Source organism: Peromyscus leucopus, chromosome 1, assembly GCF_004664715.2.
Source record: "Peromyscus leucopus breed LL Stock chromosome 1, UCI_PerLeu_2.1, whole genome shotgun sequence".
Lineage (NCBI taxonomy): Eukaryota > Metazoa > Chordata > Mammalia > Rodentia > Cricetidae > Peromyscus > Peromyscus leucopus.
Window position 1 is genome coordinate 50,612,004 of NC_051063.1, and position 15,815 is coordinate 50,627,818.

The 15,815-nt window shown below is 46.1% G+C and overlaps 1 protein-coding gene across 1 annotated transcript in view; it reads left to right on the plus strand.

The window, feature by feature from the left end:
- Positions 1-15,815, plus strand: part of Abcc2 (ATP binding cassette subfamily C member 2) — a 61,455-nt gene that overhangs the window by 24,440 nt on the left and 21,200 nt on the right. The window contains exons 12-19 of the mRNA XM_028888828.2: positions 870-1,007; positions 1,517-1,663; positions 5,174-5,258; positions 6,108-6,174; positions 7,560-7,686; positions 10,231-10,407; positions 11,543-11,710; positions 13,526-13,706. Coding sequence (XP_028744661.1) covers positions 870-1,007; positions 1,517-1,663; positions 5,174-5,258; positions 6,108-6,174; positions 7,560-7,686; positions 10,231-10,407; positions 11,543-11,710; positions 13,526-13,706 — 1,090 coding nt within the window. The remainder of the gene's footprint in view (positions 1-869; positions 1,008-1,516; positions 1,664-5,173; positions 5,259-6,107; positions 6,175-7,559; positions 7,687-10,230; positions 10,408-11,542; positions 11,711-13,525; positions 13,707-15,815) is intronic.

The following is a 15,815-nucleotide window of genomic DNA, read 5'->3' on the forward strand; positions in this document are numbered from 1 at the left end:
ACCACTGTTTAGGGCTGAGCAGCACTCAGTAGTCACTTTTTCTTAGCGCGTTGATTAGTTGTGAGTCTCTGCAATAACTGCTGCCTCCTGCAAAGAGAAGCTTCACTGGCCAAGGCTGCGACAGTGCCAGTGTGTGGGTGTGAATGCAGCACTAAGAAGGGGTAGACGTGTCCATTAGAAGCAACAGTAGTGGGTTCCCTGAGGCATGACCTCCACGGCCACTGGTTGTTTGTTTTTGTTTTGTTTGTTTTAAGAAAATATTTGTTTTTATTTCTCTCTCCTTCCCTCTGTTCCTCCCTCTCTCTCCCTCTGTGTGGGTGTCTGTGTCTTGTCTGTATGTGTGTGTGTGGGTGTGTGTGTGTCTGTCTGTTTGTGTGCATGTGATTGCAGGTGCCCATGGAGTCCAGTGGTGTCAGACCCATAGAAACTCTTCCAGTTTCTTCAAGATCAGACATTCTATCACCTCCTTGATCCATTCTGTTAGTGAAACCTTCCACAGAGCTTCTTTCTACCTGGTTTTTTTTTATTGCCTGAATGGAAACAATACTCTACAAAAGTGGGATGACTAGTTCACCTTGATTTGCTCAGAAATTTCCAAGCTTTAATATGGGAAGTTCTGTGTCTTAGCAAATTTATTTAGAAAGGCAAGCTAGGACAGTTTGTCAAAAAAAAAAAAAAATTAAGTGAAGTATGTGTGTGAAATGCTTTACATATAGTATGTTGTCAATAAACACAAGCTACCTCTCTATAATGCAGATTTCTAGATTTACCCAAAATTTTGGTAACTTACCCTAAAATAAGGGTAGACCATATGTACTTGGTGCCCTTTCAGGCAACAATGTGAATTTTGCTGTTCTCTGACCCATTAGATCCTGAAGTATTTTGCCTGGGAACCTTCATTCAGAGACCAAGTCCATGGCCTTCGGAAGAAAGAACTCAAGAATTTGCTATTATTCGGCCAGTTTCAGACTTTGATGGTATTCTTCTTGCAATTAACGCCAATCCTGGTGAGTAGAAGAGGCGTATGGACTGAGGTCACATTCTGAAAGGGAAGTCCATTCCTAATAGATTCCAAGCACCTATCGAGTTGATCCCTAGATTCGGAGAATTTATTCCCCTTTCTCAAACTCCTATGTCCCTCCAACCCCAACTCCAGTTCTGCCCTTTATGTACTGCTGGGTGATCTGGTAGCCACTAGCACGGTTTCAGAACATTCATTAGGAATATGGTCTCCAAGAATGACTTCCATGGAAGGACTTGTCTTCATGGGGAAGCAATGTGGGTGTGGTCAAAGAGACAGAAGGCCCACGCTCTGACCTCAGCAAACCATTAATTGACTGTCACCTTGGAAGAGATAGCTCTTTCTCTAATAGGATCAGTTTTCTTATGGGTAATCTGAAGAGATTGAGATAATCCCTAACATTCCTTCAACTCTTATATACAGTGTTCTGAAACTTAGCACAAAGGTGTTTGGACCATTTCAGTAGTGAATTTCTCCCGGCCTTACTCTTCCTAGGTATCTGTGGTTACCTTTTCTGTTTATGTCCTGGTGGACAGCAACAACGTCTTGAATGCAGAGAAGGCTTTCACCTCCATCACGCTCTTCAATGTCCTGCGCTTTCCTCTCACCATGCTCCCCATGGTGACCTCTTCAATGCTCCAGGTAAGGAAGGGCTTCACTGCCACCTGCTCACTTGCACTGTAGTGCAGATTACTAGCCTGCTGTATCTCATGTCCACCCTCTGGTAATTGGTAAACTGAAAGTTCGGCTGGTTTCTGGAGACCAGTGCATTGATCTTAGTAAAATCACCAGCTCTCTGAGCCCCAGTTTATTTGGCTCTCTTATTAAAATGTGGATAGTCATACTAACCTCATCCACTTTACAGCAGACAGTCTTACAAAGGCATTCAGTGAGACTGTTATGATTATGCCTGGCCAGAGCCATTTTCCCAGACTAGCTTCTCTCTTGTTTTCCTACAGCTCTTGAGGTATTGACATAGTATTAGGTAAATATGGCATCAAAGAAAAGACCCTGTCTTTGCATGAACCTATGTAGTAATAAGTTTGGGAGCCTCAAGCTAACTTCAGTAAACCTGGGCCTGAGGCAATGTCTTATGCTCTGAAAACTGGACATAGTCACTGAGAATATAGTCACCATGGACTAGACCTCAAGAGGAAGTCCAGAGGGCAGATGGCAGACTGATGACAGTCCCAGAGTGTTGGGGTGTGGAGCCAACCTGCATTCACTTGAGAGGTAGCCGGGTTCAGACACCCCTGGCCATAAGAAGGACTGAGTGCAAAGAGAAGGCCTTCTGTCTTAGAGGGAATAAAGAAGCCAGTGAGGAAACAGCACTCTCGTTTTAGATATAGTTTATTGCATACACAGCAAAAGTAAAGGTGCCCACTCCCTTCGGCTCCTTGTCACACAACGTTAACACCAAACCAAAGGGGACTGACGGTGTTGTGCATGGGCAGTGGGACGTTCTGTTTCTGAGGTGCTGATCCGTGAAGCAGCTGGATCCACAGTTGAGGTTTCATATCTCCTCAGAGGCTGGCTATCTGTGAAAACCAATGTCATGACAGCTCTCCTAGAAGACAGGAAGGACAGTGAAAAACACCCAAGTGGGTGCTCCTTGGAAACCTCCCAAGTCTTATGTTCTAGCAGTTTCAGAGGGCTCTGCCAGAACTTAGACCAGCTGAAGTTTAATCTTTGGCCAGTTCCTCTCTAGAGGACACTGTAGTAGACCAGCTGTAACATGGGATGGATGATTCATCACGGCACGGACTCAATCAAATAGGGGCAAGACTGGGCCCTGTTACCAGAAGTAGGTAGAAGTTAGTGTTCTGTCATAGAAGAAGGTGGTAGTTTCTGGAAATAAGAGCAAAGTTTGGAGAGAAATAGTCATGTAGTTGAAAGCTGAGTCTATGAAGCTGAAATACTATCTTTATATACTTCTGTCTCGTGTGGGATAGCTGGCAGGGCTGAGGTGTGGTGGGGTGGATGGCTGGCAGGGCTGAGGTGTGGTGGGATGGCTGGCAGGGCTGAGGTGTGGTGGGATGGCTGGCAGGGCTGAGGTGTGGTGGGATGGATGGCTGGCAGGGCTGAGGTGTGGTGGGATGGATGGCTGGCAGGGCTGAGGTGTGGTGGGATGGATGGCTGGCAGGGCTGAGGTGTGGTGGGATGGATGGCTGGCAGGGCTGAGGTGTGGTGGGATGGATGGCAGGGCTGAGGTGTGGTGGGGTGGCTGGCAGGGCTGAGGTGTGGTGGGATGGCTGGCAGGGCTGAGGTGTGGTGGGGTGGCTGGCAGGGCTGAGGTGTGGTGGGATGGATGGCTGGCAGGGCTGAGGTGTGGTGGGGTGGCTGGCAGGGCTGAGGTGTGGTGGGATGGCTGGCAGGGCTGAGGTGTGGTGGGATGGCTGGCTGGCAGGGCTGAGGTGTGGTGGGATGGATGGCTGGCAGGGCTGAGGTGTGGTGGGGTGGCTGGCAGGGCTGAGGTGTGGTGGGATGGATGGCTGGCAGGGCTGAGGTGTGGTGGGATGGCTGGCTGGCAGGGCTGAGGTGTGGTGGGATGGATGGCTGGCAGGGCTGAGGTGTGGTGGGGTGGCTGGCAGGGCTGAGGTGTGGTGGGATGGATGGCTGGCAGGGCTGAGGTGTGGTGGGGTGGCTGGCAGGGCTGAGGTGTGGTGGGATGGCTGGCAGGGCTGAGGTGTGGTGGGATGGCTGGCTGGCAGGGCTGAGGTGTGGTGGGGATGGCTGGCAGGGCTGAGGTGTGGTGGGGTGGCTGGCAGGGCTGAGGTGTGGTGGGATGGCTGGCAGGGCTGAGGTGTGGTGGGGTGGCTGGCAGGGCTGAGGTGTGGTGGGGTGGCTGGCAGGGCTGAGGTGTGGTGGATGGATGGCTGGCAGGGCTGAGGTGTGGTGGGATGGCTGGCAGGGCTGAGGTGTGGTGGGATGGATGGCTGGCAGGGCTGAGGTGTGGTGGGATGGATGGCTGGCAGGGCTGAGGTGTGGTGGGATGGCTGGCAGGGCTGAGGTGTGGTGGGATGGCTGGCAGGGCTGAGGTGTGGTGGGATGGCTGGCAGGGCTGAGGTGTGGTGGGGTGGCTGGCAGGGCTGAGGGTGTGGTGGGGCTGGCTGGCAGGGCTGAGGGTGTGGTGGGATGGCTGGCTGGCAGGGCTGAGGTGTGGTGGGATGGATGGCTGGCAGGGCTGAGGTGTGGTGGGATGGCTGGCAGGGCTGAGGTGTGGTGGGATGGCTGGCAGGGCTGAGGTGTGGTGGGATGATGGCTGGCAGGGCTGAGGTGTGGTGGGATGGATGGCTGGCAGGGCTGAGGTGTGGTGGGATGATGGCTGGCAGGGCTGGGGTGTGGTGGGGTGGCTGGCAGGGCTGAGGTGTGGTGGGATGGATGGCTGGCAGGGCTGAGGTGTGGTGGGATGGCTGGCAGGGCTGAGGTGTGGTGGGATGGATGGCTGGCAGGGCTGAGGTGTGGTGGGATGGATGGCTGGCAGGGCTGAGGTGTGGTGGATGGATGGCTGGCAGGGCTGAGGTGTGGTGGGATGGATGGCTGGCAGGGCTGAGGTGTGGTGGAGTTTACAGTAGTGGTCAAGAGGTTCCAACTGTAGCAAGGCCGTGGCTAATAACAACGTCAGAATCACTTTCCTGCTTGTGTTTTGTTAGTGAATTCTTTTTCTTCCCCTTAGTTTTATTTCCATAAGGCCAACTCTTTTTCTTAATGATGTTATTATTTATTCTTTGAGAATTTCATTCAGTAGATTTTGAGTACATCCTTTTCCTTTCCTCAACTCCTTCCTGATTCTCGCCCATCTCCTTACCTACCCAACTTCATATTCTTCAAATTTCTGTTTAAAACAAAAACAAAACGAACAAAAAGCCAAAACAAAGCAAAAACAATGTGGGGCAGTGGTGGCACAAGATTTAGTCCCAACACTTAGGAGGCAGAGGCAGGCAGATCTCTGAGTTCAAGGCCAGCCTGATCTACACAGTGAGTTCCAGGACTGCCGGGACTACACAGAGAAACTCTATCTTAAAAAACCAAACCAAACCAAATGAACCAACAAAACAACAAACAAACAAAAACTCTGGAGTCCAATTTGTGTGGGCTGTGTTACTGAGTGTTTTATTCTTAGAATCTCTTGTGTCTGTCCTTCTTCTCTAGGCCAGTGTTTCTGTGGAACGGTTAGAGAAGTACTTGGGAGGGGATGACTTGGACACGTCTGCCATTCGTCATGTCCACAATTCCGGTAAACAAATTTTGAAATTATTTCCACAAATTATTCATAGTGCTGACACCAGACTACTTATAGGCAGGAGCTTAACCACAGCAACTACTGAAAAGGAAGAGCTAAGGAATCCATCTTAAATTAATTAGGCTTGCAGGGTGGCGGTGGCTCACACCTTTAATCCCAGCCCTTGGGAGGCAGAGCCAGGCAGATCTCTGTGAGTTCTTTGAGGCCAGCCTGTTTTACAGAGCGAGATCCAGGACAGGAACCAAAACTACACAAAGAAACACTGTCTCAAAAAAAAAAAAATTGATTAGGCTTGTATAACAAGCAATACAAACTATGTTCTCACCTAAAGAAAAGTACTTAGCCAGATTTCAAAGGAAAACACAGTTAGCTATTCTGAGATAAGCAGGGACTCCTGCAAGTGACCCGGAAAGCAGAAGTCGGGCTGGAGAAGGGATTGGGAAGGTAGCTTGGGGGTGAAAGAACTCATGGGTTCTGAATCGGAAGCATCCATAGCCAGATGGAACAGCAGATCTGGAGTCCAAAATGGGGAGGGCTTAGATAAGAAAGTAGAACTCACACAGAGGACTAGGTAACAGAGGGCCAAGGGTGTATGTGTGGAGCAGGGGTGCCAGGGCATCTGGAGGTCCAAGGAATCTGAGATCGGGTTTGGGTCCCAATAGGCAGGCCACTTCCAATCTCATCCTGGGAACTTTCCTTGCCTCCTGCTGGTGTAAGCTCAGCACCTAACCGAGGTGGTCTGGGCTGATAGAAGAGACAGAGACACTGAGGGGATGCTGACTGGCCTGCCACGTGAGGACCTCCATGTAACTAAAAGAGGGCTTTTTCTCCACCTCTCAACAGATAAAGCTGTGCGGTTCTCAGACGCCTCTTTTACTTGGGACCGGGATTTGGACGCCACAATCCGGGAGTGAGTGTGTTCCCTTCCTTTTTTCTAGCTTTCTTAGGACCCTCCTGCCCTGCCTCATTGTGCAGAGGAACACCAGAAAAGACTTTATGTTGTATTCACTTGGATGCTGGGTTGGAATATGCCCTGCATGGATGAGCCTTTTCCCATGGTTATATTTTCCATCTGCTTTCATGCTGCAATTCTGTGTCCCTTTAGCTGAGAATCCATGAAGATATCTGTTCGCCCCAGATAATAGTGGAGAAAGTGCAGGTCCTGAACTTTTAGAGTCTAGCTTTTCTCCCCAGACTAGATGATAGGAACTATTGCTATAGATTTCAGAGCTACGTATGGCAGTACACACTGGCAGTCTTAGCCCCCTGGAGGTTCAAGCAAAAGGATCATGAGTTTGAGACCAGTCTGGGCAATCCAGTGAGACTCTGTCTCAAGAAAAAAAAGAGGTACTGTAGACTACTCCTGACCATCTAGTGCACTGTCGCATGTACAGTGCCTGTTAAGGCCGCCCCATTATGGACTCCAGATCCTCTGTTCACTCTGGCTATGAATGTCTTCAGCTCATTCAGAACCTGTGTGTTCTTTCACCCCAAACAAAGAACTCCATGACTCCCCATCCTTCTCTCCTATCCTATAGCCTTGAAATGCACTCTGAGGTCGGCACCAGGATTAGTCAGAGCAGAGGCCATCACTCTAAACCTCCCAGCCAGAGGCTTTCCTTTGTAGAGAGGAAACTGGACATGTTCACTGATGTAGTCCAGAGTAGGTTTGGAAAGACAATGTGGAAGGTTCCTGATGTCCCAAGTGCTTTAGGAACTCAGTCAAACCGGTACAAAGATTTCCTGGGATTCTAGCCCAGTGTAGACTTCTCTCCATCCAGAGAAGTCAGGCCTTCAAGGTTAGGTTAGGGTTGGGTAAGAGAATTTGCTGTCAGGGAGTATCACTCATAGAATAAAGAAATCTGAGAAACATTAAGTAAAAAGTTTAATTTAGAAGCAAAGTCCAACTCAGTCCAAAGGAAGTGACATTTCAAAATCACCCAACCTATCAGTGTCAGAGTTGAGACCTGAACCAAATCAGGTGTCTAGGCTCCTGAGAGGGTGTTGTTCAACCTTTGGTCCTAAGAGAACCCCCCCTCCCCAGGAGAACTTTTACTGTTTCAAACGCACTTTGACACTGGCTGGTTGGATGAGTTTGATAACTAGAATTCATTCTTCAGTATCTTAGAACTTAACAATAATAATGAAGTACTCTGGGGTCTTATATATCCACGGCAAAATTTCTAGTCTTGAGGGGGAAATGACCTAAAAACAAATTTCATGTAGAAGTCAGAGAAGTGACTTAACTACTACTCCCACCCACCCATTTCCTTCAGAAACATTTCTCTCTTTCAGTGTGAACCTGGATATAAAGCCAGGCCAACTGGTGGCCGTGGTGGGCACTGTAGGCTCTGGGAAATCCTCTTTGATAGCAGCCATGCTGGGAGAAATGGAAAATGTCCATGGGCACATCACTATCCAGGTGAGTGGAAATGTAATGGAGAAGACTTCGTGCTCTTTCCTCATTTGGGACAGTACACTAGTACACGAGGTCCTGGAGACATCTGGTGTAATCATGGACTATGGACTCTCTGCCTCTCCCATCTTATACAATCAGACTCTGGGTGTAGAACCTGAGAATCTGAAGTTTTAATGAGCTGTCCATGTGACTCCTATATGTTCACCAAATTATTGAAACTGTTGACTAAAGATGTCTTCCTTAACAGTATAGGCATTTCTGCTGTAAATTTCTGTGTGTGTCTGAACCGCCCCCCCATCTGCAAAATTGTACAATAAAAGTAAAAGGACCTAGGAAAAGGTTTTAATAGATTACTAAAAGCTTGACTTTGTAGGACTGGAGAGATGGCTCAGCAGTTAAGAGCACTGGCTGTTCTTGCAGGGGACTGGGTTTGACTCCCAGAACCCACAGGGTGGCTCTCAACTGTAGCGAATTTCTAAACAGTCTTATTAAATAAGAAACACAGAGCCAAACACAGAGGTACAAGCTGTAGAGATCAGAGCAATAGCCGCCAACTAACCTTAGCTCACCACGTCACCGTAGCTTCCCAAGAGAGCTTCTTCCTGTCTAACCTGCACCTTTATTGCCTTGCTGTTCTGCCTTCTCATTGGCTCTAGGCCCAGTCACATCACTTCCTCATCACTGCCTGTCTATACAGATCTCTGGGTCTCTATGGTTGGTACTGGGATTAAAGGCATGTATCACCACGCTTGGCTGTGTCCTTGAACACACAGACACTGCCTGCCATGTGATCGGATTAAGGGCATGTGCCGCCACCGCCTGACTTCTGTTTATGGCTCACTATGACCTCTGATCTCCAGGCAAACTTTTTTATTAACATACAAATAAAATATCACATTTCAGCACAAATAAAATATCACCACACACAACCATCTGTAACTCCAGTTCAAGGGGATCCAATACTCTCTTCTGGCTCTCTGGACATAAGACATACATGTGGTATACATACACACATGCAGGCAAAACACTTAAACACATAAAATAAAAATAAAATAAATCTTTAAACAACAACAAACTTAACCAGAGTACCAACAATGAACAATAATCAAATCAGTAGTGGCTATAAAATCAATACTGGCATTTGTACCTAACATCATGATTAGTCTTGCGCCCTCACCATCCTCTGTCCCAAGTAATGGGAGCTAAAGCTTATACAGACTAGGCAAATCCTCTACCCTGCATATTCCTGCTGTCTCTTTGCTTCAATCCTCAACCCCCACTCTGTGTGTGTGTGTGTGTGTGTGTGTGTGTGTGTGTGTGTGTACTTGTGCCACAGTGTGCATGTCACGGTCAGAGATGACCTCAGATGTCTTTGTTGTTGTTTACTATGTATACCAGTTTAGCTGACCTACACATTTCCAGAAGGGATTCCACTGTCTCTGCCTCCCAGTTCCCCTTAGGAGTACTGATGTCACAGACACACACTACTGTGTCCAGCTTTACTTGGGTTCCTGGGATTAACCATCTCCACCATCCCCTTTTCTTGCTTTTTATTTTGAAATAGGTTGTAGCCTGTCTCAGTGTGCAGCCAAAGCAGGCCTTGCCTTTGTGATCTACTGCCTCAGCTCCTAAATAGCTTGTATTACAGGCTTGTGTCACAATGCCCAGCTCACCTCTTTCTGTGAGAGCTAGATCTTTAAATATATTCCCTCAAATACAATATTAATTAAGTATGGTTTGTTAGTTTATCTGTTTGAAAACAGAGGAAAGTGATTTCATGGCGTTTTCATCAACTCTCTGAACTTCTCAGGGTTAAATTTACAGGAAATTATAAGCAATTTTCAATCATTAAACCAGCCTATATGGACCACAAAGAACTTTTCAGCCTCTTCTAAGGCTTTCTTTTTAACTATGAGAAAGTTTGTGCCTGATGGCTTTACATTAACCTGTTTGGAAACATTGAAGAAACATTTCTTCTTCTACAGTACGCTGAGATTACTCCCTTATTTATCAGTCTCCAATGAGTCAATATATATTTTTTCAAAAACCATGATCTATATGTAGTAGAGACAACTTCAGATTTGACTGTCTCCTAATTCCTTTTGGGAGACGTTTTATTGCTGACTCACAGCTCAGGTATTTCTCAACATTGCTCAGTCTCTGTCCCTTTGGTGTGTTAACTTCAGCCACAGGGGTTTTCCTTCCTAAGGTGGCATCTATGCCATTTGAAGTGTTAACATTGTATTAGTTCTAATCAAGTCATTGGATTGAACTAAAACTCTTTTCCTAGCAGCATGTACATTCCTTCTGATTTTCAGAACCAAGAGACGAAAACGATGCTATAAAAAGGTATACAGGGAAGAAGATGGTTGAATGGTAGAACACTGGGTCTTACTCTCCGGTCAGCACATTAGTAAATACCAGATGCTTAGGGAGCCCGTTGTACAGCTCTTCAAAACTAAGTTCTGCTTGGTCCTTGCCACTCATGGCTCCATCCCCCATCTCTGTAAGCGTGACTGTCACATGGTTTGATCCTGTCCCGTTTAGGGCACCACGGCCTATGTCCCTCAGCAGTCCTGGATTCAGAATGGGACCATCAAAGACAACATCCTTTTTGGATCAGAATTCAATGAAAAGAAGTACCAGCAAGTTCTTGAAGCTTGTGCTCTCCTCCCAGACTTGGAAATATTGCCTGGAGGTGATATGGCTGAGATTGGAGAGAAGGTACTGGGGCAAGGCACCTTGAAGGGTGCAGAAATAATTGAGAAAAAACAGTGGGATGGTAGTGCAAAAGCATGTGGACAAATCACGTTAGTCACAAACACGTATGTACAGCTGCACACTTCATATAAATCATTCCAGGTTTTGTTTGGTTTTTTTGAGTCATGGTCTAACTGTGTAGCCTTGACTGACCTGGAGCTTGCTATGTACTTCAGGCTAGCCTCAAACTCACAGAGATCCACCTGTCTCTGCTACCCAGGTTCTAGGATTAAAGGCCTACGCCACCAGAACCAGCCTCCAACTTTTTAAACTTTGTACCTGAAAGCAAATACAAGAATTTATAATCTGAATCAAAGGTAATAAGGCAAAGGAACCAAGAAGTTAAGTTTATTATAATGGCCCAGAGTTAACTCATACCAGTAAATATCTTTAATAAAAATTGATTTTACCCAGCGTGGTGCCACACACCCTTAATCCCAGCACTTGGGAGGCAGAAGCAGGCAAATCTCTGAGTTTGGGGCCAGCCTGGTCTACAGAGTGAGTTTCAGACAGCCAGGGTTATACAGAGAAATCCTATTTCAAAAACAACAAAAAACAACCTATTAAAGAAAAAGAAAAAGTTGATTTGAATAAATATATTATATCTATTGAATAGATATGCCATAATTTATTTAGAAAATTTTGATTGCTACATGTTTAAAATATTTTAATCCCTTCTCCAATTTTAAAAATGAGCGTAACAGTCTTCTGGGGGCAAGAATCTTGAGACATCTAGGAGATGAGTGAAAAAAACAGCTCTAGAGTTATTTTTTCCTTTAAGTCAGAATCCATTGATTGAGCAACTAATAAGGGACAGAAACTCTGCCCTGGTGTTAGCTCTACTTTCTCACAGAGTGGAAAGTGTCAGAAGTATTAAATAAGTAGACTGCATGGTAAAAAATGGTAAGTTGGGCATGACTAATTATTTTGGGCTAAAGTTATTTGTTTGAATAGAAATTACTTATTTATATAAAGAAACATAACTTTTGAAAGCCCTTAATACCTTATTGAGGCAAATGTCTCTCTTTTCCCCTCCTCATCAGACTGTGCAAAGGGGGACTAGGGCATGTTGCTTAATGGAAATTGTTTTCTTCTTCAGGGTATAAATCTCAGTGGTGGTCAGAAGCAGCGAGTCAGCCTGGCTAGAGCTACCTATCAAAACTCAGACATCTATATTCTGGACGACCCCCTGTCGGCTGTGGATGCTCACGTGGGGAAACACATTTTCAATAAGGTCGTGGGCCCCAATGGCCTGTTGCGTGGCAAGGTGAGAGGTTAATCAATGATGAAGGCAAAGGCTGGGGATGGGGGAGGTGGAGGCCTGGGGGTGTTACCATACACATCTCTCAGAACAGTATTGTCCTAAAGAAGACTTTATTTATCATCTTCCTGTCAGACTGGTCTCATTAAAGTATGTCTCTTGAAGGCTCCTCTTATGAAGTCATGACCTATCCTGAAATTGGCTAATATGAGGCTTACTCTGTTGTTCTGATATTGAGTCTCTTAGTCTAATTAGGGAAAAATTTAGGCTCGTGGAGATATATATATATATTCTATGGGCAGTTTGTTGAAAAAACAAAAAAGTGCTTTATTGGTAGAATTATTAAGGCCACTCCACTTAGTTAAAAGGAAGATTTATTTAGTGGGCAACTTTACAAAAAGGGAAAGGTAGGTCGCGGGGTCTGGGGAAGGTGTATTGCAGTCCAGTGGTGTTCTCTGGAGCTCTGCTTGGTTCACCTCCAACATTCAGGGTCCCAGCACAGAGAGAGTGCACAGAGAGAGTGCTGGCCCATCCATATCTCGGGTCTCCAGGCGCCTCCCCTGGCCCCGCCTCCTAGGCGTGACTGTTGCCAGAGTCTCAATGGGGGTTGGAACTTCCAGATCCAAGCTGGAATGGCTACCCACTACAGTGCTTTAATGGTAGTCGGCACAAACTGCAGTGGAAACCTCAGAGGAATACCTATAAAGCTATGTCTTACCAAGGAACTTGGACAAGGAACCAGGGATTTGCTCTGAGTGGAGACATAAGGGACGATATTCCCTAGCTATCTCAGTTGGGAAGACTCTAGATGCCGCTGTTGGACTATGAGGGAGAGGGCAAATCAGTGGCTTAGGTTATCTCTTGGAAGCCTGTTACAACCCCATGTACTCTAATTCAGCTTCATTGGTGGTTGATCAGCCTTTCTGCGAGTGGAGTTCCTGTGTTAGTGGTTGTCTTAGTTAGGGTTCCTATTGCTGTGAAGAGACACCAACACCATGGCAACTCTTATAAAGGAAAACATTTAACTGGGGTGGCTAGCTTACAATTCAGCCCATTATCATCATGGTGGAACATGGCAGCGTGCAGGCAGACATGGTGCTGGAGAAGTAGCTGAGAGTCTTTCATCTTGCAGGCAACAGGAAGTGGCCTAGGACACTGGGTGTGGCTTGAGCATATATGAGGCCTCAAAGCCTGCCTTTATAATGACACACTTCAACAAGAACACACCTACTCCAACAAAGCCACACCTTTCAATAGTGCTACTCCCTTTGGGGGCCATTTTCTTTCAAACCACCACAGTAATCAATATAGGAATACAGGGTGTGTCAAGTCTCTACTGCCAGGGATGCCTGGGTAAAAATAATGTTTCTTGTCCTATAGTATCCCTAACTTACTGAAAGATCTGGGCAGTTCTTTTTTATACAGTTGATTAGCTGGTAAGTGAAAGTCTAGTAAGTGAAAAGAGACCATTAGCCAGTTCTCTTTCTGTAAGGACAGGCACTGGTCCTAGGGATTCTCTTAGCTCAGTGTTGTTATTCAGGAACATGGAGGAGAGCATGTGTCAGGCAAACCTCACTGACACTATAGGAAAATAACTGAGAGTGGATCCATGACTCCAGGAGTCTCGTTTCACGTGTAGGGTAATGTTTAAAGATGAAATGCTGGCAAGAGAACATAGAGTACAAGGAGCCAGGTAGTAGGCACTGCACTGGGAAGCAACGCCCCAGCGTGAATTGACATGTCTGCTTGTCTCTTTACAAAGCCATCCAGGGAAGATGGTGGGCATGGACTCATCTAAATAATTTACTATTATTTTTACAGACTCGAATTTTGGTTACTCATAGCATTCACTTCCTTCCCCAAGTGGATGAGATTGTAGTTCTGGGGAACGGCACCATCTTAGAGAAAGGATCCTATCAGGATCTGCTGAGCAAGAAAGGAGTGTTTGCTAAGAATCTGAAAACATTCATGAAGCATTCAGGGCCAGAAGGAGAGGCCACAGGTATGTGAGCAAGGTTGGAACAGGATGGAACTTGGGGTCCTCGATGGAACCAGTGTCTAGACCCTGAACTCTTTAGTATCCAGTGAAGTACGTTAGGAGCATTGTTGGAGCCCACTAGGTTTCCTGGGGGTTGTACTCAGCAGGTCTGGATAAAGAGGCTGATTGGACCATGAGCCTGAGTATCAGGTGTTTATAAGGGTCTACACTTGGCTGTCACTAGCTAGAGGGAGGTCCTTTGCCCCTCTCCTTGGCATTGTTATAAATAGACCTTTGGAATAAAGTTCTGGGCTGGGGGATAAACATTTTCAGAGGTTTAGTCCGTTATCATCATGGTGGGACCTGGTGGTGTGTGGGCAGACAGGTGTCACAGGAGCTGAGTCTTACATCTTGACCTTTAGGCAACAGGAAGTGGTCTGTCTCACTGGATGTAGCTTGAGCATAGGAGACCTTAAAGCCCACCCCCACAGTGACACACTTCCTCCAACAAGGCCACGCCTACTCCAACAAGGCCACGCCTACTCCAACAAGGCCACACCTCCCATTAGTGCCACTCCCTTTGGGGGCCATTTTCTTTTAAGCCACTACAACCTCCCTGTTGCTTTCTTTCAAATTCCTGGCCTCTTTTTAACTCTTGTTACACATATATATTCCTAAATACATAAATAAAGCTTGTCTGCTCTGTATAATATACATGTATGTCTATAATCTCAGGTCTGACCACTTAGTATTAGCTGATTGAATGGGGAGCTGTGGAATGGAAGGCTGTTTCTCCCGTTCTCAGCAGTGCCTACAGTTCTTTGTCTGGAGTTGAGGACCAGCATCCACTGGTGGTGGTGGTGTGCAGGTATTGTGTAGGCAGCCATGTTCAAGAGACTTCAGGGGTGTTTAGAGAAAGAGCTTGCAATCTTTCTACTCCCTCTTCTGCAATAATCCTTGAGCCTTAGTTTCAGGAGTTGTGTTATAGATGTATCAGTTGGAATGGGCTCCACACAATCTTTTTTGTTCTCTACATTTTGATCGGTTGTGGTTTTCTCTAATGGTCTCCATCTATTACAAAGAAAAGTTTCTATGATAAGGGATAAGAACTATATTTATCTGTGGGTATAAAGATAAATATTTAGAATGCAGTTAGAGATTATGCTGGTTTAATAAAATTATGGTTGTAGGTTCTCCTGAAAGATCCATGACTTCACTAGCCCCAGGTGGATAGGTTTCCAGTACCCTCTTCTAGTTCCCCTTATTGAATGGGCCTTAAGGCCAGTAAGAGAGCTGTTGGTGACCGCCAAAGGTATACAAGCCACTGCCGCACCCTTAGGGTCATCATGCTGTGCTGGTCATTGTTTCATAGTCATCATAACTGGGTAGGACTATTGGTTGCTTCCCTCCCTCGGAAGCTCGCACGATGCCTTCTGGTATCATGAAAGCCAGTCTTCAGGCAGTTATCGTGGATGGGGCCTTAGGGGGCGTGCTAAACCCGCTTTGTCTCCTTAAGTGACTGCCTGGCTACTAGTTTTCTTATCTATCATGATTCCTATGATTGGTTTAGGAGCCATATCAGGAGAGAGAGTTGGAAATGGAGCACATTAAAGTACTGCAAGGTTTTCAATTACCAAGATTCAGTCATTTAAAAAAAAAAAAAAAGAGTTTTGAATCGTAATTGTTGCCGACCTCTGGTTGATTTCAGAGTCTTGAAAAGAATTGTGTTTGGCCCCCCCGCCCCCGCCCCCCCCCCGCCCCGCCCCCGCCCCTAGCATTCTCATCATCAGAGAGGAGCAGATTTCTGGAGATCTTTGCGTCACTATTTCCACTGATGCCCATGCTGTATTTTATATCTTATTTCATTTCACTTTCAAGTCTTTGTAAGTCTTTCAGTTAATAAAAGTATATTGAATTACTTGAATTTTAAGATTAGCGTTTATATTTATAATTCATATTATTCTCTTTAGTTGATTCTGTGGATGGTGACTGCTGTTTATTCCTGTATCTCTAGAGGGTTTTCTTCTCCTAAGGAACTTAGAAAGCTCGGGAGGTTTCCTTCTCCTTTAGACCATTGTCTTCCAGTGGGTTATTAACCCGTCCCTTTTTTAGCCTAGCATTCTCAATGAGAAT